The sequence below is a fragment of the Tachypleus tridentatus genome, chromosome 11 (genome assembly GCF_004210375.1).
Source record: "Tachypleus tridentatus isolate NWPU-2018 chromosome 11, ASM421037v1, whole genome shotgun sequence".
Classification (NCBI taxonomy): domain Eukaryota; kingdom Metazoa; phylum Arthropoda; class Merostomata; order Xiphosura; family Limulidae; genus Tachypleus; species Tachypleus tridentatus.
In genome coordinates this window covers 53,060,120-53,079,196 of record NC_134835.1, presented here as the reverse complement: position 1 = coordinate 53,079,196, position 19,077 = coordinate 53,060,120, and the positions used below count along the sequence as shown (strand labels likewise).

Sequence of the window (19,077 nt, the reverse complement as noted above, 5' to 3'; positions counted from 1 at the left end):
TAGGGAACTTCTCTAACTGTTCAAAATGTGACTGTTCATCACAATGCTACAAACACACCAATGTGCTCGAATTCAACACACATTCATTACTTAAAGTGTGAGTATAGACCACTAATCGTAATCTGAAGGTCAAGGGTTCAAATCCCCTTTCAGCCGTGTGAGCGTTATAATGTGACGGTCAATCTCACTATTCATTGGTAAAAGAGTAGCCCAAGAGTTGGCTGTGGGTGGTGATGACTGGATGCCTCCCCTCTAGTCTTAGTCTACTAAATTAGGATAGCTAGCGCAGATAGCCCTCGTGTAGCTTTGCGCAAAATTAAAAAACAAAACAAGATTAGCTAAAAACATAAAACTTGAAGAAATGATGATAAAAACTTTTAATGGAATATTTCACTTGAGCGAAAAGAGGAAGAAAATTCATAGAGATGTTCTCCAGCACATACAGTTGTATATATATATATATATATATTGTTCAGACAAGTAAATAATTATAACACGGATTGAAATCTATTGAGGACGAAATTTTACACTCAGTTTAAATGTTTCTTTCAAAATTTACAAGCAGCCCCATCTGTAGTTATAAGCTGTTTAATGGTCCTGAGGAAGTTGGTACGTTTTTCAGAAGAGTGATGTCTCTTGTTTTCGTTTCCATGGAAACTTCAACATGCGCAGATGTTCGGTGGAAAATGATCAAGAAGCAACGAGAATGAGGTGACCACCTAAGAGCTTGCTACTTCAACGTTTTATCCCGCGCGTGAAGTCACAAGTGCTTTCACGAGTGGGTTATTGTGGTTAGGTTATATATTACACATAATAATCCAACTCCTAAAGTTTATGCAGCTCACATGATTTTACTTGTATATCTCTGAACGAGATTGCATAACTTTACACGATATGGTCGTTAAGTGTTAGCTTGTTAATTTTTAAAATATATAAAGATAAAATAATATTTTAATTCTTAAATCCTTAAAGCTAAGTGATTAAAACCGACCGTCAGCCACAAGATAAAAAATAAGTTTCTGTTTATGTAAAAATTTAAGAATAACTCGGTAAAAGTAACAAAAACTACAAAGGAACGGAAGAAAATGGCAATTTCAACATCTCCTTCGTACTTAAAAGATAGTATTCAGGACTCATCAAATACGATTCTCTATGATTTATTCAATGTCACTGACAGAAATATTTCGTCAACTTTGGACGAACCGGAATTATTTGTTTCTTCAACTTATCTGGACCCTTCTTATTATTCCCCGAATTACCAAATAATTGGTACGTTTTTTCAAAGCATTATATTTTTAGTTGGAGTCTTAGGTAATAGCATGGTAGTCATTGTAGTTAGAAGGACACACAGCATGCGGACTCCAACCAACTGCTACCTGGTTAGTCTTTCCATTGCTGACCTCATGGTTCTGATAGCTTCGGTCCCCAACGAGATCTTATCATATTTTTTGCTTGGCGACGAATGGATCTGGGGAAGAGCAGGATGTGCAATCTTCATCTTTCTCCAGTATTTAGGAATCAACGCCTCATCCCTGTCGATCACAGCTTTTACAGTTGAAAGATATATAGCTATATGTCACCCGATGAGAGCCCAGATGGTTTGTACCGTCAGCAGAGCTAAGAAAATCATCATCGGAGTCTGGGTGTTTGCTTGTATTTATTGCTCTCCTTGGCTCTTCCTCACCAAGACAGAAAGTATCTTCTACATGGGCCACACCAATAAAGAAACGTGTACTTTTGCTTTATCAAGAAAACAGTACGTGGGATATTTCTTTACTGATCTAATATTGTTTTACATCTTTCCTCTTGTCTTATCTTGCGTATTATACGGTTTGATTGCTCGAATTTTGTTCACTAACGAAATTCCAAAAAATCCAGGAAGAGGAAATAGTTCATCCAAAGAATCCAAAAAGACAACCAAGAACACAAGTGCCAGGGTTCAGGTAAGTTAGACTAAATATTTCATCTTATATTTCAGAATGTTTAGCTGTAAATCACACAATAAAGCGAACCACAATATTTAAACTTTCTCGTGAAAGAAAAGACCTTTAGCTACTTTGATATATTTTTTTCATTCGCATTCAATACTGAAATGCTTTACAATATTTAAAATGTAATTGATATCGTTATATATCTAAACATTTACAGAGTTTTACGTAAGTACAACATTATTATACATTATATATATTTATTATGCAATAATAATATAATTAATTAAAACTGATCCATAATTACGTTATTATCCACCTAAAAAAATATGTCGTCATAGACCTACATATACATATATCTTATTTTCAAGCATAATTACAAAACTTTGTAATAATTGTCATATTCATTGCATTATATATTTTTATTCAGAAAAAAATGCTCGGTTAAAGGTGTTCGAAACTTGTAGCTCAAAGTCAGGTTAAACATATACCAACTAATGACGACAAAAAGGTTTATTTTTTTAAATTCTACAATTATTAATTTTATTTTTTTCTGAGGTAACGATTTTCAAAAACAATATTTTGCAATCTTGTTTACTAAGTTGCTTGTGATTACACTTATGGAATAGATTATATCCTATTTCCTGTCAAAAGTGGAAGGAGATTCCATACCATATACAGCTTATATAACCATAAACATTAATACACAGGCGTTATGTTACATATTTTGATCCTGATGTAAGCTGAGTATAATGTACTTTTTGTTTTACTTTCCTCTTTTTACACAGTAAAAAGTACGTGCTCAGAAGATTAATCAAATGGTTCATAACCTTTAGTAAACCTCAATGGTTGAAAAATTATTTCGATTTGTTTTTAAAATGTTTATTCTGGACTTCCATTTGTATCTAAATGTATATTGAACTATTAAAAATAAATTCCTTGAGTTCTGTTCCAGTTTCTTAAATTAGGACTTACATATATATATTGTTTCCTAAAGTATTGTAATACATTGAATTTACTATTTTCTCTGTTAACTTTTAATAAACAAGCGACCACCCAGCGACACAGAGGCTCTCATTCTCGTAGTGGGCATAGCAAGCATAGCCCATTATATATTTTTATGCTTAACTACATAAACAAACAAAATTAATCAGGCGTCATAAAACTTGAACCAGCATGTAATCGACTCTACATTTACATCTTAGATTTCCAAGAAAGCTTTATTAATTCAGTTATGTATGTTTATTTTCAGCAAGAACTGTAAATCCACCAATCCATGGTTCACGTCCTATTTCCACAAAATAGGAAAATCATGCCCCTTACTCTGGAGTCGTTTTCGTGATATAAGAGTGTTGGTCAAAATATTATTTTAATAAGCGTAGCACTTGAGTCGGTGGTGGGTTTTCTTCAGTAACTGCCTTACTTCTAAGCTATCAATTCAAAATTCAAGAAAGCAGCACAGATGGCCTTAGCGTAGCGTTGATCGAATATTCGGAACAAACCAAAGCAAAGATTCAGCAATGCGCCTCTAAATTGTTTTCTTTGACGCTTATATATTCTTCAAATAAATATTGATACATATTAGTTTCTGAAGCTTTTAACCGAACTGTTACATCAAGCGCAATCAGTTTGCCACAGATATTTCCAGACAGCTGCTGCCTTTATCCACAGTACAAAATACTTTGTTTCATAATTTTTCATCAAATGATTTTTTCTAAAGCTAACAGTTGGACATTGTCTCCTAATCTCAGAGTCCATTTGTATCGAAGAGAATTACATCATGTACCTTTATTGTGTTGTTTTGTTTTATTTTTACGTTAGAGATCCAAGAAACTAAATAAATATTAAAACGATTATGATCTGTACTACTGTTAAAGTTTAATATTTGACATTACGAATCCCCCTCCGGTACAGCGCTAAGTTTACGGATTTACAACGCTAAAAATCAGCGATTCGATTTTCCCCGTTCGACTCAGGGGATAGTCTGATGTGGATTTGCTTAAAAAACACACAGAGATTACGAATTTTTTAATATATATCTTATAAGCAGAGCTAATACGTTGTTAAAATTCAGTGCTATGTATAAGGACAACGTTTTCTTTGCAAAACATTGGAACCAACCAATAGAACTGTTGCAAAGTTAATAGAGTCTAGTGAGATTAAATATGATGCAGTAGCTTTAGTACCTGATGCTCGTAATATGTCTTGAAGACATTTATATGGTGAGCGCCACGCTGTTTCGGAAATATAGGTTGGCTGACACTTATAACAAGCACATTAAAGAAAAATTCAAGAAATATTTTTTTTTATAAAACTGATTTTAATATGTCTGAAATCCGTAAACCAGGCTGATAGTATTACTTTGTATTTAATTTTTTTCCTCTATCGCTGAACGTTTTAGAACAATAGAAACACTAAGCTCATAAACATTTTGACCTTAACTACAGAACTTTAATATTTTTTCTCATTCTACAGCTACAACTTTAAACGCAAAAAGGCAAATTAGATATATTAACAGATGTTTATTGCTAATATTGTCCAAATCTTGAAACTGTTCTTTCCGTACTTTTGTCTGTGACTAGCTGTCTTTCCTCTAGTTTTACGCTGCTAAATTAGGGACAGCAAGCGAAGACAGCCCTCAAGCAGCTTCACTTGAAACTCACAACAAACAAACACATTTATAGTTATGTCGTACAAACATTCTTTTTGAAATATAAGAATGACAATATTATATTTACTTATCTTTATATTAAATCCACCTGAAGTCATGATAAAATTATACTTGTGTAAAACTTTAAAAAATTGAACTTTGTCACAAAAATGTTCAGAGATATTGGATATATTTTCGACCCTTCAAAATAAATTTGTTTTTCTCTTTATGTTATTATGAAATAATGTTGTTTGTTTGTTTTTTTTCAGAAACAGCCTAAAACTACGAACGAGTAAATGCTAAACATAGTTTATTTTTACATCATTTAATTACATTCATAGTACAAGTTATGATATTACGTTCTTGTAAAGAAGGTATGAAGCACAGTTAGGCTTTGAAAGAAAAACTAAATATTGAAAATTTTGCATTATTTAACCATAGTCATCAATTAACCTACTTAAGTATTCTCTGCAAGAAATTAAAATTAATTTATTTAGAGTCAGTCTACACTATGGGCTATGTGCGTTATGCCCATCGAGAGAAAGTAAACGCTGAATTTTAGAGTTATAAATTCGGAAACTTACTGATGACCAACCGGGACACTCTTCATAAATAAATTCATTAAATGTACATTTTCAGATTTCTTCTTATGTTCAATATAGAAACACAAACATACAATAACTACAAGTTCATTTGTTTTTGTCATTGAGCGCACCTTTACGGAATACAAATTTTGTGAGTTACACTCAAAATGAGAATGTAGTAATGAAACGCCGTTACAAATGTTACACTTAAGCGAAATTCTTACACTTAGTGATTGTCTACTATTAGATTTGTTTATGTTTACAAAAAACAAAATCTTAAAATATAAATCTTTGCGAAAAATAAGTTTTCGAAACTAGTTTACGTAATTATAGGTTTCGGTTTTGTTTTATGATTATAAAACTGTTATAAAACCATAACTAATATTATTCTTCCTGTAACTAGGAATTTTTTTACTTTTCTATGCCAAAAGTTATCCAATTTATGATAAGTTAAGCTAAATCTATAACACCTATGTTGGTACATCAAAGTAAAATGCATATCGGTGTAAACCCAATGTGTTATGAATGTAAACGTAGTAATGTATATAGAAAATACGAACTCTTAATCCCCAACTGGTAGAGACTGTAATATTAAATATCGGGTTTAAGTAACCCTTAAATACAACACAAATATCCCACTATATCACTTTCTGTTACACACTCTAACTTAGTAACTTTTAAACAAGCATGTAATAAATAAGACATGACGTATGTTTTCATTTTTCTTATCATCCCAATTTATGTCTTTACTTTTGGATATCTTCAATTAACCAAAGCGGACGAAGTTCTGTTTAGGTTCTGCGCATCAGTCAACTCCATCTTCTCCTCCTCTTCAAAACATGTTCTAAGGATCTATACTCTCTATTTACTCTCACAAAATTTCTGAGTGTTAGATTAGTTGGCGTAGTTGCGACAGATGTGAAGACTCTATTCTCCATTTGGAAAGTGTGCGGGTTTATTGCTAATGAAAAGTTTTATTTTTTGGCGGACAACCTTTAACATAAACCTTTCAAACACTGAGCATTTGAAGAAACTGTAAGGGGCTTCACTTTCTTCATCGAAGATATATTTACGGTTGTTCCTTATGTTATTAATCAGCATCGTTTTATCTTGTCCTTGTCAGACGTCGAAGGCCGCTAAGAATGAAACGTTTTTTTTTTGTGCACAGGTGTGATGAAATAATACACAAACTGTGTTTTCATACAGAGAGACATTTGTTAGAAAAATAAGCAAACGGATTCTGTACAACACCATTAACGATACTTAGCAAGGAATTCACGTAAACAACGTTTCGTCATCTATAAACTGCTAAAAACAAAGCTTTTTATTACGAACCCCATTTCATTGGATCGACTGAGCTAAGCGTTTTTAACTGCGTGCAACCTCGAAAGCTTTCAAATTATAAAGAGTTTAACCATTTTTTTTTATTTTACTTTTCAAGAAAGTTTTGTTCATACCATAATCCACTGCTATTAAGTTAAGCGGTTTTAGTTGTTTATCTTCAGGTTTCGTCTTGATATTTCAAAATTTTCTTAGAGCAGCCTGTAGCTGAGCTAATAAATAAACTTCAGCTAATAAAATTAGCGTGTGTGTTTTCTTATAGCGAAGCCACATTGGACTATCCGCTGAATCCACCGAGGGGAATCGAAACCCTGATTTTAGTATTGTTAATCCATAGAGTTACCGCTGTAAAATTAGTAAAAAAATATTTTATCAACGTTCTGTTATACGTCCGTTAGAAACTTTGTTTGGAAAACATTAATGGCAGTTCTTTACCTAAGATAATTTATGTTTTTCAACACAAATTGTCCTAATAAAAAGAAAAAAAATAAATATTATTAAAGGAAATTGGCAACATTGCCTTTTCGGTTCTGTTTTTCTCAGAACCATGCAGTCATTTTGTATTGTGTTATAATCCAAGGATAGAAAGCTATGTTAATAATGGCTTTAAAGTAAGCCTGATTTCATAAAAAAAAAATGCCTGGAAATTAGATTTTATGTAAACAAGGAATTTCCACTCTTTGTTGTTACTGGTTTTATTATCGTACCCTGAATAAAGCTCGACTAAAAGTCAAAGAGATAAAGAAAGGCAGGTCGTGTTCGACTTGAGATCATTCTTCGAGGAATATAATCTGCAATTACTTCACGAATGTTTGTATGAGATTAAGACAGTGAATCGGATTGTTAGTATAGAAAAGTAGATACCTGTAGTAATTCATTGATTAGTGAACCTAATGCATGCTTTTCAAACTAATTTCGAAAAATTTGATGGTCGTGAATTGTTGCATTGTCAACAAAGGACGCCTTGTCTTGTAGGATTGAAATGAAGTACTGTTTTGTAAACATTGAAGAACACAAAAACCACCTTTAACTATCTACACAGCATCAAAGATGTTTGCAAAACTAAGAATATCATACAGTGGGACGAATTTCAAATTTTACTTACAACAAAACACTAGAAAACAAAACAAGTACAAAATACAAAACCCAGCCCTTAACAGAAATCAAGGTACCGTAATGAATAATTTATGGCTACACCTCTCTCTTCGTATGTTCTCATAAACCCAGAATCAAATCCACACAAGAGTTTCTGTCCATACAAATTTCGGCCCGGTATGGCCAGGTGGTTAATGCATTCAACTTGTAATCTGAAGTCGTGGGTTTGAATTCCCGTCGCACCAAACATGTTCGCCCTTTCAGTCGTGGGTGTGTTATAATATGATGGTTAATCCCTCTATTCGTTGGTAAAAGAGTAGCCCAAGAGTTAACGGTGGGTGGTGATGACTAGCTGCCTTCCGTCTACTCTTACACTGTAAAATTAGGGACGGCTAGTGAAGATCGTCCTCCTGTAGCTTTACTCTAAATTAAAAAAGAAAATCAAGCCAAACCACAAGAAAAAGTAAAAAAAAAACATCCTGTTATACGTTAATGAGAACTTGAACTGTAAAAAAATTAAAAAATAAATTTTAGAGTAACAACTATCCTAAAACATAACATGGAGCAATATAAAAATATTCTTTAAACAGCATGTACAAACATTTTAATCTTACTTTGATTAATTTATAACAAGTTTTTCACTTCTGTCGAAGGTATTCGAAACAGGACACGGTATGTTTCATAGTGAGCTTGTTTTACAAGCCACAATTTTTTTTTATATGGCTACTTATTCTCATTATTGTGTTTAACAATATTGTAATTTGTTTCAAATCTTTATTCGAAGCTAAGCACAAAACAACACATTATTTAAACCCGGTTCCTAGCATTGTAAGTCTGCAGACTTATCGCTGTGCCACTAGGGGGAAATTTGTTTTAACACTTAATAAGAATAATTCATATTGCACATTTTTCATTTTGAGTGGAATATTTCATCATTCTAAGTTTATACAGTGACAAAATTCTGTGATATTTTATCAATCATGATAGATGTATAACTGTTAAACTTCTCATCTTTCATAGAAAATAAACATCACTTAATTTTCTTCTTATTTGAATTTCAAATACATCCGGACCAAAAACTTACTTATCATGGTATTTCACATTTATAAAGCACAGCACATTAATATTTGTTACATAGGAAATGTACAATTAAAGAAAAAACATTTGTTTTCTTTATTTAAGAGAATGACGTTTCGAGATCAATTTCAAAATAAACAGGATTTTAACTTGATATTCGAATTGGACTGTTACCATCGCATCAAACGAGTTCGCCCTTTCAGTAGTGGGGATGTTATAATGTTAGGGTCAAACCCACTATTCGTTGGTAAAAGAGTAGCCCAAGAGTTGGCGGTGGGTGGTGATGACTAGTTGCCTTTCCTCTATCCTTACACTGCTAAATTAGTGATAACTAGTGAAGATAGCCCTCATGTAGCTTTGTGGAAATTTCAAAACAAACCAAACCATTTACAGGCATTGTCTTGGTAATTTACTGTTAGTTTCACGTATAGTTAATATTATAATAATGTTACTAGAAGTTAAGTAGATAAAATGTATATGAACCTCTGACTACAAACTAATATTGAGTGAACTTCTGCAATACCATGTAATGAAACCTTGTTCAGCTGGTTTTAAAAATTTATAAAACGAATATAATTGAAAGTTAATAAAGTATACTTTGGAAACAATACATTGTTTGTTTGTTGAATTTTATACAAACATAAAATAAATTTAAATTGATGCATTGATTCAGTTTATTCTGGTTGTTACGACTGCAACAATGTTAAAAAATACACCAAATTTGGATAGAAATACTTTTATTTTAATATTATCTCCAATTACATTATGTGTTAAAAATTAAAACTGAAACATAGCAAAACAGAAGGTTAATTTTCTTTGGGAAGTATGAAATTTATTAATGTTAAAACACACATTTGTATCCAGCATATTAAGCTCGATGTTTCAAAAATCTTTTCACATGCATATAATTCATAAGTGAATAGGTAAATATTTGTTTGTTTGTTTGTTTTGTCGATTTTCGCATAAAGTTATGCAAATACTATCTGTGTTAGCTGTACCTAATTTTCAAGTAATAGACTAGAGGAATGCATCTGGTTAACATTACACACTGCCTTCTCTTGGGTTACAAAGAAAAGGTGTGATTGACATTATAAAGCACGCACTAGCATGCTCTATGGTGGTATTCGTAGTTGCAGATTGCAAGTAGAGCGCTCAAACTATCAAGCTTTATAAGACCGAAAGGTAAAAATAATAATGAAGATTTTTTTGCTGTTCATCGTCGACTTCAGGGGCATATACATTACGCCCCAAAATTTCAATAGCGAAGGCGTAGGCAATAAATAAATAAACATTTTAAATATGAAATTACCCAAATTGCTCCATAACTACAACAGTTAGCGGCATCATTATAGAAGTAGTAAACAACCAATGGCTAAGTCCAAAGTGTAACATATACCAATATAACCGTTACATTGTCAATGCTGGTTCCTTTTCTAGTTTTATCCATAAGTGGATCTATAGTATGCATCGGCTTACACACAAGTTGTATCATCTAGAATGAAGGATATCGTGCATCTGAGAAGCGTTAGGTATAGAATCATGCAAGGTATTCTAATAATACTCTCCGTACAGTACGTTTATGTTAAACTGCTGAATAACACTCTACCCTACAGTGTGCTACATTATTTAGGGATACGGAGTTATTTTAATATTTCTTAACCTTTAGAATCTTTCAACGATACAATAAACTCTTTATGAAAAATTCTGACTTTACACCTCAAATCTTGACTTGTGTAACAGGTTTTGCAAGGGTCATATTTCAATATTCTGTGACGAAATTCAATACGCATGAAATTATTGTTGTTAAGGGGCGATTTTGGTAGTTTAAATTTCATCTGTTATCTTCTACACCTTTTACATTTAAGTTTAAGGTTTGTGATATGTATTAATAAAATTTTCAAGGGATAAATACGGTCTATAAGAGGGGTGGAGAAAAGGTAATCCTTGGTGGTATAGTGGTAAGTATCTCCACCTGTCACGCGAGAGACGAAATAACGGTCAGTCGAACATTTCTAAACTGACGGAAGTCATGACGGGCAGTCATGCAGCCCGTGATGACCTACTAAAGTCTTGAAGTTTATCGCCCACCCCTACTCTATAAGATGATCCTGAATGAATCCACTGATATTACTTAGAAATAGATCCGCAACACCTTATTTCATACCAAGTGTAGTTATTTTAATGTATTTTTTATTTTTGAATTAATGGCCTGACCATGAACGTTTGAATCATGTTGCATGTGAAAATAGATATAAATTACTTACATGAAATTTAATGGGTTTCTAGTTGAGCCTATTTATATAAGGTCATTAAATAATTGCTTAAAACTAATCAGGAATTTTTAATAATCAGTACAAGCTGTGACGCATCTGTTAATTGTTAATCAATAAACTTTAATACCTGTTTACAATCAGGTAGACCAAATATTGGAAAAATCATCTTTTCTTCTCTTAGAGAGAACATTCAAAGTGTTGTCTGTGGAGAAGAAATCTTATTCTTATAAAATAGGATTCACAACAAATTAACTATACACTTGGACATTTAGGACATAAACAGCGGGATTGAGAACGTGTTAGATTTTGTACAGTAAATCGCGTATTATCATTATCTGCACCTATGGTTTTAATCTGTTGCAAGAAAACCTCATTTTCTTTTAAACCTTTATTAATTCCATCATGTACGTTACGTTCAAATAATTGTAAACAAATTAAAAACAATAATTTTTAACTGTTAACCACTTTTTTGTAGCTCTTTCGAAAAAAAATCTATTACTGAGGTGTAGGAATCGTATACAAAATCGGGTGGCCCAAGATTTGTTGGGTCAAGCGAAGCAAAGGAATGTGCACCAGGGGTCCTAAAAGCTCTTGGGTTTTGTATAAATTATGAAAATTATGGGCCAGGTTCCTGATTTTTACGCCACTGTATTATTAAAAATGTGATTTTATTTTGTACATGCTTAAGGTGATCTACATTGATGGAAGCAATAAACTATTCAGTTCATATAATTGTTTGTTTCGATGTTACAGAGCTACAAAAGAGACTGTTTGTGTTGTGACCACCGCGGCAATCAAAACCCAATTTTTAGCGTTATAATCCCTCATACTTTCCATTAAAATAGCAACGACATGCCTAGTTATAGTGATATTTATGAAACTGATCACCAATGACATATCACATCTCTTCATAAATGCGAGAATATGCGGAAAAGATACGGAGTCGATAGATATTTATATACTAAATGTTATTAAACAACAGGGATAAGATACATCCACAGGCAAACATTTCACCAACAGTTTGTTTTGTTTATTTGTTTTGAATTTCACACAAACCTACTCGAGGGCTATCTGTGCTAGCCGTCCCTAATTTAGCAGTGTAAGACTAGAGGGAAGGCAGCTATTCATCACCACCCACCGCCAACTCTTAGGCTACTCTTTTACCAACGAATAGTGGGATTGACCGTCACATTATAGCTCCCCCATGGCTGAAAGGTAGAGCATGTTTGGTAATTCAAACCCGCGACCCTCAGATTACGAGTCGAGAGGTTTAACTACCTGTCAGGTCTACCAAGAAAAGTGTGTTTGTGTGCTTTTCTTATAGCCGAGCCCACCGAGGAGAATCGAACCCCTGATTTTAGCGTTGTAAATCCGTAGACTTACCGCTGTACTAGCGGGGGGCACCAAGAAGAGAAAGAAGAGATTAAGAGTTTTTGTTTTCATATTTTTGGATCGAAATGAAAAATATAAAATTTGACAGGGATTAAAAAATATATTTTTTGTCAAATTATTTCTCAAGACATAATAGGATGTAAAAGAATTTACATAAACAAGATAAAGTGAATAACAAGATTTATTACAATATTTCAAAATAACATTTTGTTCTCAGGAAATGGAGAGTTTGTAAATAATGGCAAGGATATTAGCATAGCTGATACATTATGCCCTACTGTATTTAGTTTGACACTGGGGAATATAACAGTAATTGTTTATTTGTTTTTAATTTCGCGCATAGTTACACGAGGGCTATCTGCGCTAGCCGTTTCTAATTTAGCACTGTAAGACTAGATGGAAAGCAGTTAGTCATCACCAACTACCGCCAACTCTTGGGCTACTCTTTTACCAACGAATAGTGGGACTTACCGTAACATGTTTGGTACAATGAAGATTCGACCCCGCGATCCTCAAATTACGAATCGAAACCCTTAACCCACCTGCCCATGTCGGGCTAATATGACAGTTATAAAACAGAGCATTTATATTATATATATATGATAAAACCAGCTTAATTTCCTTAGTAATATATATATATATATATTAAAATTAACAAAAGTAAGTGCATCATGAAACCTGCCCTCACCCCAAATCTCTCTTTAACTTAATATTGTTTACCCATATTAGTTTTCAAATCAATAAAGCTGTACCTAATAATCAGTGTTAAATATATTTGAAATATTCACCTAAACATTTGAAGGTATATTTAATATTTGTGTTTAAACAAGAGCTTTCATTTCCGAGAGAAAAATTCGTGCTTCGAATTATTTACGTCACACGGAATTGTTAAATTAAGCATTTTTTTTTTAGAAAACAAAACAGGAAGCTTTCAGTTTACTTATGAAATATCTTCACAAATAAGAATTTAACTGAAATTTACATAACACGGTTTTTAATTTTACCTCACACATCAGACTTGCTGGATCAGATGGGAAAAGTAAATCAAAAGATTTATATAAAGCGTTCAGAAGAGCTAATAAGGTAGTCATACGATACCCTGAGCCAAATAATTGCTTCAGACACTGCTTTACAAAAACAGTACATTTCACTTTCAGTAGTTTCTGAGTTATAATTAGGTTGTTTGGAAAATGTTTTGGCTTTTATTTATTTTGGACAATATATTAGCTTTTCAATTTTATTGGGGAACAAATTACTTTAACTTTTGTTAAAAACATTCATAGTGTAATTTTTTTTTAGAAATTCACAAAGTTTACAAAGCACATATTTAAAAGCGTTCATTTTATCAGTTACAGTAGAAATATTCTTGTGTGATAACCAAATTAAAACATAAAGTAAACATTTTCAATAAGAAAAGGATCAATCAGTAACTAAATATTCTAAGATTCTATAATTAAAACTTTCTGCAGTTTTCGTTATTAAACTCCAAAAGTTTACCCCCTCTTTTTATTACCTTACCTAATTAATATTACAATTTTTTAAATGTAAAAACACTTAGTTTTGAAAATATTTTTTGTTTGTTTTATTAGTTTACCTTTCCAAATTTCTCAGGTAAAACTGAGTAAATATGTTACGAGAGATAAACGAAATTAATATTCATATAAGTAAATAAGTATAAAACCTTTAGCTAGCGCGAATTGAAAGTTATTTATTTAACTGAAATAAAGATTCTTTAACAATTTTGTCTTCGTTTTTCGGCTACAAGAGTAGTAACTGTTCAAGGGTCCCCGTGTAGCATTAAAATCTTATCTTCTACCACCAGTGATATTCTACAAGTTAGCTCTGGTTAAGAACTATTGCTCTGTGGTGTATTTTCTACTGCAGGAGACTTTTACACAATACGAAGTAATAACTGTTTCCCATTTTGTATCTCAGAACGGCTGGTATTGGTACTTACACTTTCACTGAGAAGGAGAGAACAATGTTTCGACCTTAACCTGAAGATGACCTAGGAAGGTCAAAACGTTGTCCTCTCCTTATCAGTAAAAGTGTTAATACCCATACCAGCCGTTCTGAGATACATTTTTATTTCGAGTGGGCTTCTCGTCATCAGGAATTGTTTCCTATTTTCATTTTGTGGTTTCTGAAGTCCATCATCAGTGAATGAGCAAAGATTTTCGAGGGCCTCTTCAAGCAAACAAAAGGCTAACAAAACAATGGGAGATATGTGCAAACGGTGAAGCATGTTCGTACTTGCATCTTGCAAGGCAAGGACATGTGGTTGGTTATTTTATAATAATAGAATATCCAATCCTTACAGACAGTATTTTCTAACGGCGTAATGGTGTTCGAATATACAGATCTCACCTTGATATTTCGCTCAACTTTCCAAATGTTTAATCAGTGATGTCGAGAAACCCACTTGTTGAGAAATTTATATGCAAGAACGGCTCGTTTGGGTTGAGAAAATATTTTACATAGAAGAGCGAATATCATTTCTTAACCTCAAAATTACAAGAACCGACACACAATTCAAAACAGAAATCCACTGAAAAATCACCCATACTGGACTATACATTCCTTGGGACTCAGCACATGAAACAAAACAAAAACTCAACATACTAAGAAACCAAATAAACACAGCCATAAAACTATGCTCACCAGATAAAATTAACGATGAATTAGACAAAATAAAACAATACTTCATCAACATCAATAAGTTTCCTCCACAAACCGTAGAAAACATTATACGCACACACCTAGACAGAAAGCAAAATCAACCAACTAAAGTAAATATATCTCACGAATCAAAAAATCACGAAACCATATACTGCTGTATACCATATATTCCTGACATCAGCAAACAAATAACCAACATTTGGCAAAAATTAGTAACAAAATATGACATTCCAGTTAATACCAAATTTATTCAAAAACCAGGCACAAAACTGAGGTCTATACTAGGTAAAAACTACACTGACAAACACCATACCAACATTATTTATAAAATACAATGTGATAACTGCCACGACTTCTATATTGGAGAAACATGTAGAAAAATGGAAACCAGATTCAAAGAACATAAAAAGTCACCTTCACACGTTTTCGAACACTGCAAGTCAAATAAACACAACATAACCATAGAAAACACTCAAATACTAAATAAAGAAACAAACATAAACAAACGCAAAATTAAAGAAGCCTTACTTATACAACAACTTAAACCCAAAATAAACCAATATAAAGAAATGCCTTTATACCTATATTAATATAATAAAATAAATAAAATTATATATTAAAACATCTAACACCGCCCTCTACATTTCGACACTCAGTTACACAGTACCTTTCAAACATGTGGTCAGCTTCCGGTCAGTTACCTCTTTCTTTCTTTGTGAACCTGACGATGACCGAAGAAGGTCGAAACGTTGTTCGCTCTCCTATGTAAAATATTTTCTCAACCCAAACGAGCCGTTTTTGCATATAAATTTCCAAATGTTTAACTTAACATTAGAGCTAAAGCCTGCAAACATATCCCTTGGATTCCATGAAAAAGCTTTCGTTACGTGCCCTTCCTCATTTTTTGTAATTCCCCGAAACTTTGCCAACACTTAAACAGACACATATCTCATCCAGTTTAATGATATATTTCCATTTGCCATAAGCAGCTCATACAAATTTCGACAGGTCATCTTCCTTTCGTCTCTAAACTTTGGTACAATTTAGTGAACACAGATTTTGTGTCACAATTGTCTATATGAATTACCCTTTACAATTATTAGAGTGGCTCAAATTTAGCTGCAATGGACCTTTATGTCCTTCAGCTACTTCCGTTGTTTATCTATTTTAACAACTGTTAATGAGACTGGTAGTTAGTCAGTCATGGAGTAGCCTATTTTATCCTAGCTGGAATTATGCTTTCTCTTGCTATGCTCAGAAAGTTGAATAGCTAAGCATATGTTTCTAAACAATAAAATTTCAGGCTTCATGTTTGTTTTTGTATTCGCAGAATACAAGAACTTCGCATTGGAAAGTCCTAATACGTAGCTTTCTCAGCTGAATTTAACCATACGCCAACTGAATTGCATTAGGAAGGTCAGAGCTTTCAATATGTATAGTATCGAGTCACTGAGGTGGTCCGGTTATAAGACGTGTCTTATGTATGGTACTAATATTGACATTTTAAAATGATCTTTCTATATAACGATGAATGTGACTACAGACACAGACGAAAGAACTAATCTAATCAGTACAAATATTCTCAACACTCGAATTAAACAATCATACTGTTTAAAGGTAGCACAAAACTATTAGTTTCGTTTTAGAATTTTATTATTATTTTAACTCTTGAATAAATTATTTTTTCTTTGTTGCTTCAAATTAATTAATACAGATAAGTCATTTTATAAACAAGTTTAATTGACCCTTAACACTCACGTAAATTTCATATCCGTTTTGCTATCAGATGAGGACTGTTGTATTACATGAACTAATTACCTTGAAACGATGATATAAGATATAAGTTTAATTTTTTCTAACTTTCTCAACAAAGATCATTTCACTATACAAATATCTGATTAGAATCCTTTTTTTATTATTCCTATTCTACGTCAGATAATTATAACTATAATACCCTGCTCCATTTTGTCCTGATTGTATTTTAGCATACAACGTCACTTATTTGATTTATTTGAATAAGTTTTGCAAATTAACTTGCCGTGTTAAACAGTTTCATGAACTTATTTAACCAGCAATTAAATCAAAAAGATAGATAATAATGTGTTTTCTACTGTCGCAAGGCATCCAGATAAACCCTTGTGCAACAGTTTTTTTCCCATCATCTTTCTCGTTCTCGCTGCGGTCTATATTATCTTGACCAGTGCGTACTAATGAATTCACATGCATACAAGCTAACATATACATACAAATATTTATATACATATATATACACAATGTTGTTCATTTTTGTTAAGCACAAAGCTTCACAATGAGCTATCTGTACTCTCTCTACCGAAGATTTTAGAGTTGTAAGTCTGTGAGCTCACTAGAGACCTAACGTATGATATTTGTATATACGTGTATATAAAATTTTATTTCAGTTCAGTAAATATTGATTTCACAAGTTTAAGTAAGCTGTTAATTTGTTTTTGAGCAAAAACTGTTTCATGTGTCATACGTTGCTGCAAAGATAATATAATTAATGAAGTATTTAAAGAAAAAGCCGCCTAAAAAAACTATCTTCATCTCGCTGATGAAGATTTAAAAACAAGTATTAATTTGTACTTTAAATATTTAATAATAATTGAAGCTTTAATTTTTAGTGATTTTATTTGTTTTAATTAAGCACAAAACCACACAAAGAGTATCGAAACAAATCCGCAGATATGCCACTTTGCCATTAGGGGGACTTGAGATTGTAGCTGAACGTTTGTAAAAAGAACGTTTAAAATGGAATAAATTTTTTTTTTTCTAATTTCGTACTTACAATTTCATAAATACTTTTAATATGTTAATTGAACACTAAAACGTAATTGATAATTTGCCTTTGCGGGGTTTTCAGGAAAGATAATGCAGCAAAGTGAACAACTGAATGCCTACTGTGTAATAATACAAAATATTATATATTCCTGATGAATTCCTAAAATGAAACCCAGTCAATCAAACATTATATCTAATATGGAAAACAGTAGTTTATTTTCATCACGAATAATTCATCGGAGTTTCCATTATGCATGTAAATTACTCCACATTTCCATTTTAATTATCTTATGTAGAACATAGGGCCGAGATAGTGTACTTAAATATTTTATAGAATAGAATATCACGAATAGATGTCTTAGTTATTACATTATAATTCATGAAAACCTTTACAAAAATAAGATAAATAATTAATATTATAAAAAATACAAAGAGTAAATTCAACTAGTAACAAACGAAACACTGTGTTGGCGATCCAAAATTACTGATTATAGAAACCCTCACATTAAACATGAAGTGTTAGTTTAAATTGCACGTTTCCTAATATGTGCACTGATTGCCCATTCTGTAGCTTTGTGCTTAACTTCAAAGAAAAATATATATTTCATTTACTTACTTGCGCTTGACTATCATAAAGCAAAGTATGTGGAATTATTAGTTTTGCATGCATTTAGAATAATTTTGATAAAAATTTGCTTCATAGTGGTATAAGGATAAAGCAATGAAGGTGTATTAATATTTCTCCAAATATATATTTAATTAAAAATTAGAAACTAGTCTATTCAAAGCTACATATTTCATTAAATTTGATATTTCTAGTCTCTGGCTTTCTTTACTTTTCAATACTGTTATTTTATGCATTTTCTGATATATATTTTAGCTATCAAGTTTATCGTTTATGCTAAAGGACGATTTTTAATCACCAATGAAGTTTTATAAAACAGCTCGTATCCTTCAGGAAAGGCTAATAAAACTAAAGTATGAAATATGGGAAAAAAGACTATCGTGTCCAAAGCACATCATACCTTTAACGTTTTCTATCATCCAACTATAGTATAGAATAAGAAATTTTTCAATTAACTTTTTTTAATTTTCTAAAGATGATTTTAATTAATAAATGCTGCATTCAAAAATTATTTACCATTGTCATTTTAAGCATGGGTGTGTTTGGAGCAAATTAATTTGTCAGTAATTGTAAGCTTTTAGTAATGTGGACGTGGGTCAACACTGTAGTAGAGTTCAAGATTTGGATCTGACGA

The 19,077-nt window shown here is 32.1% G+C and overlaps 1 protein-coding gene across 1 annotated transcript in view; it reads left to right on the top strand.

The window, feature by feature from the left end:
- Nucleotides 1-759: 759 nt before the first annotated feature.
- LOC143232170 (thyrotropin-releasing hormone receptor-like) overlaps nucleotides 760-19,077 on the top strand; it is a 51,428-nt gene continuing 33,110 nt past the window's right edge. Inside the window, exon 1 of the mRNA XM_076467276.1 lies at nucleotides 760-1,943. Coding sequence (XP_076323391.1) covers nucleotides 1,086-1,943 — 858 coding nt within the window. The 5' untranslated portion in view covers nucleotides 760-1,085. The remainder of the gene's footprint in view (nucleotides 1,944-19,077) is intronic.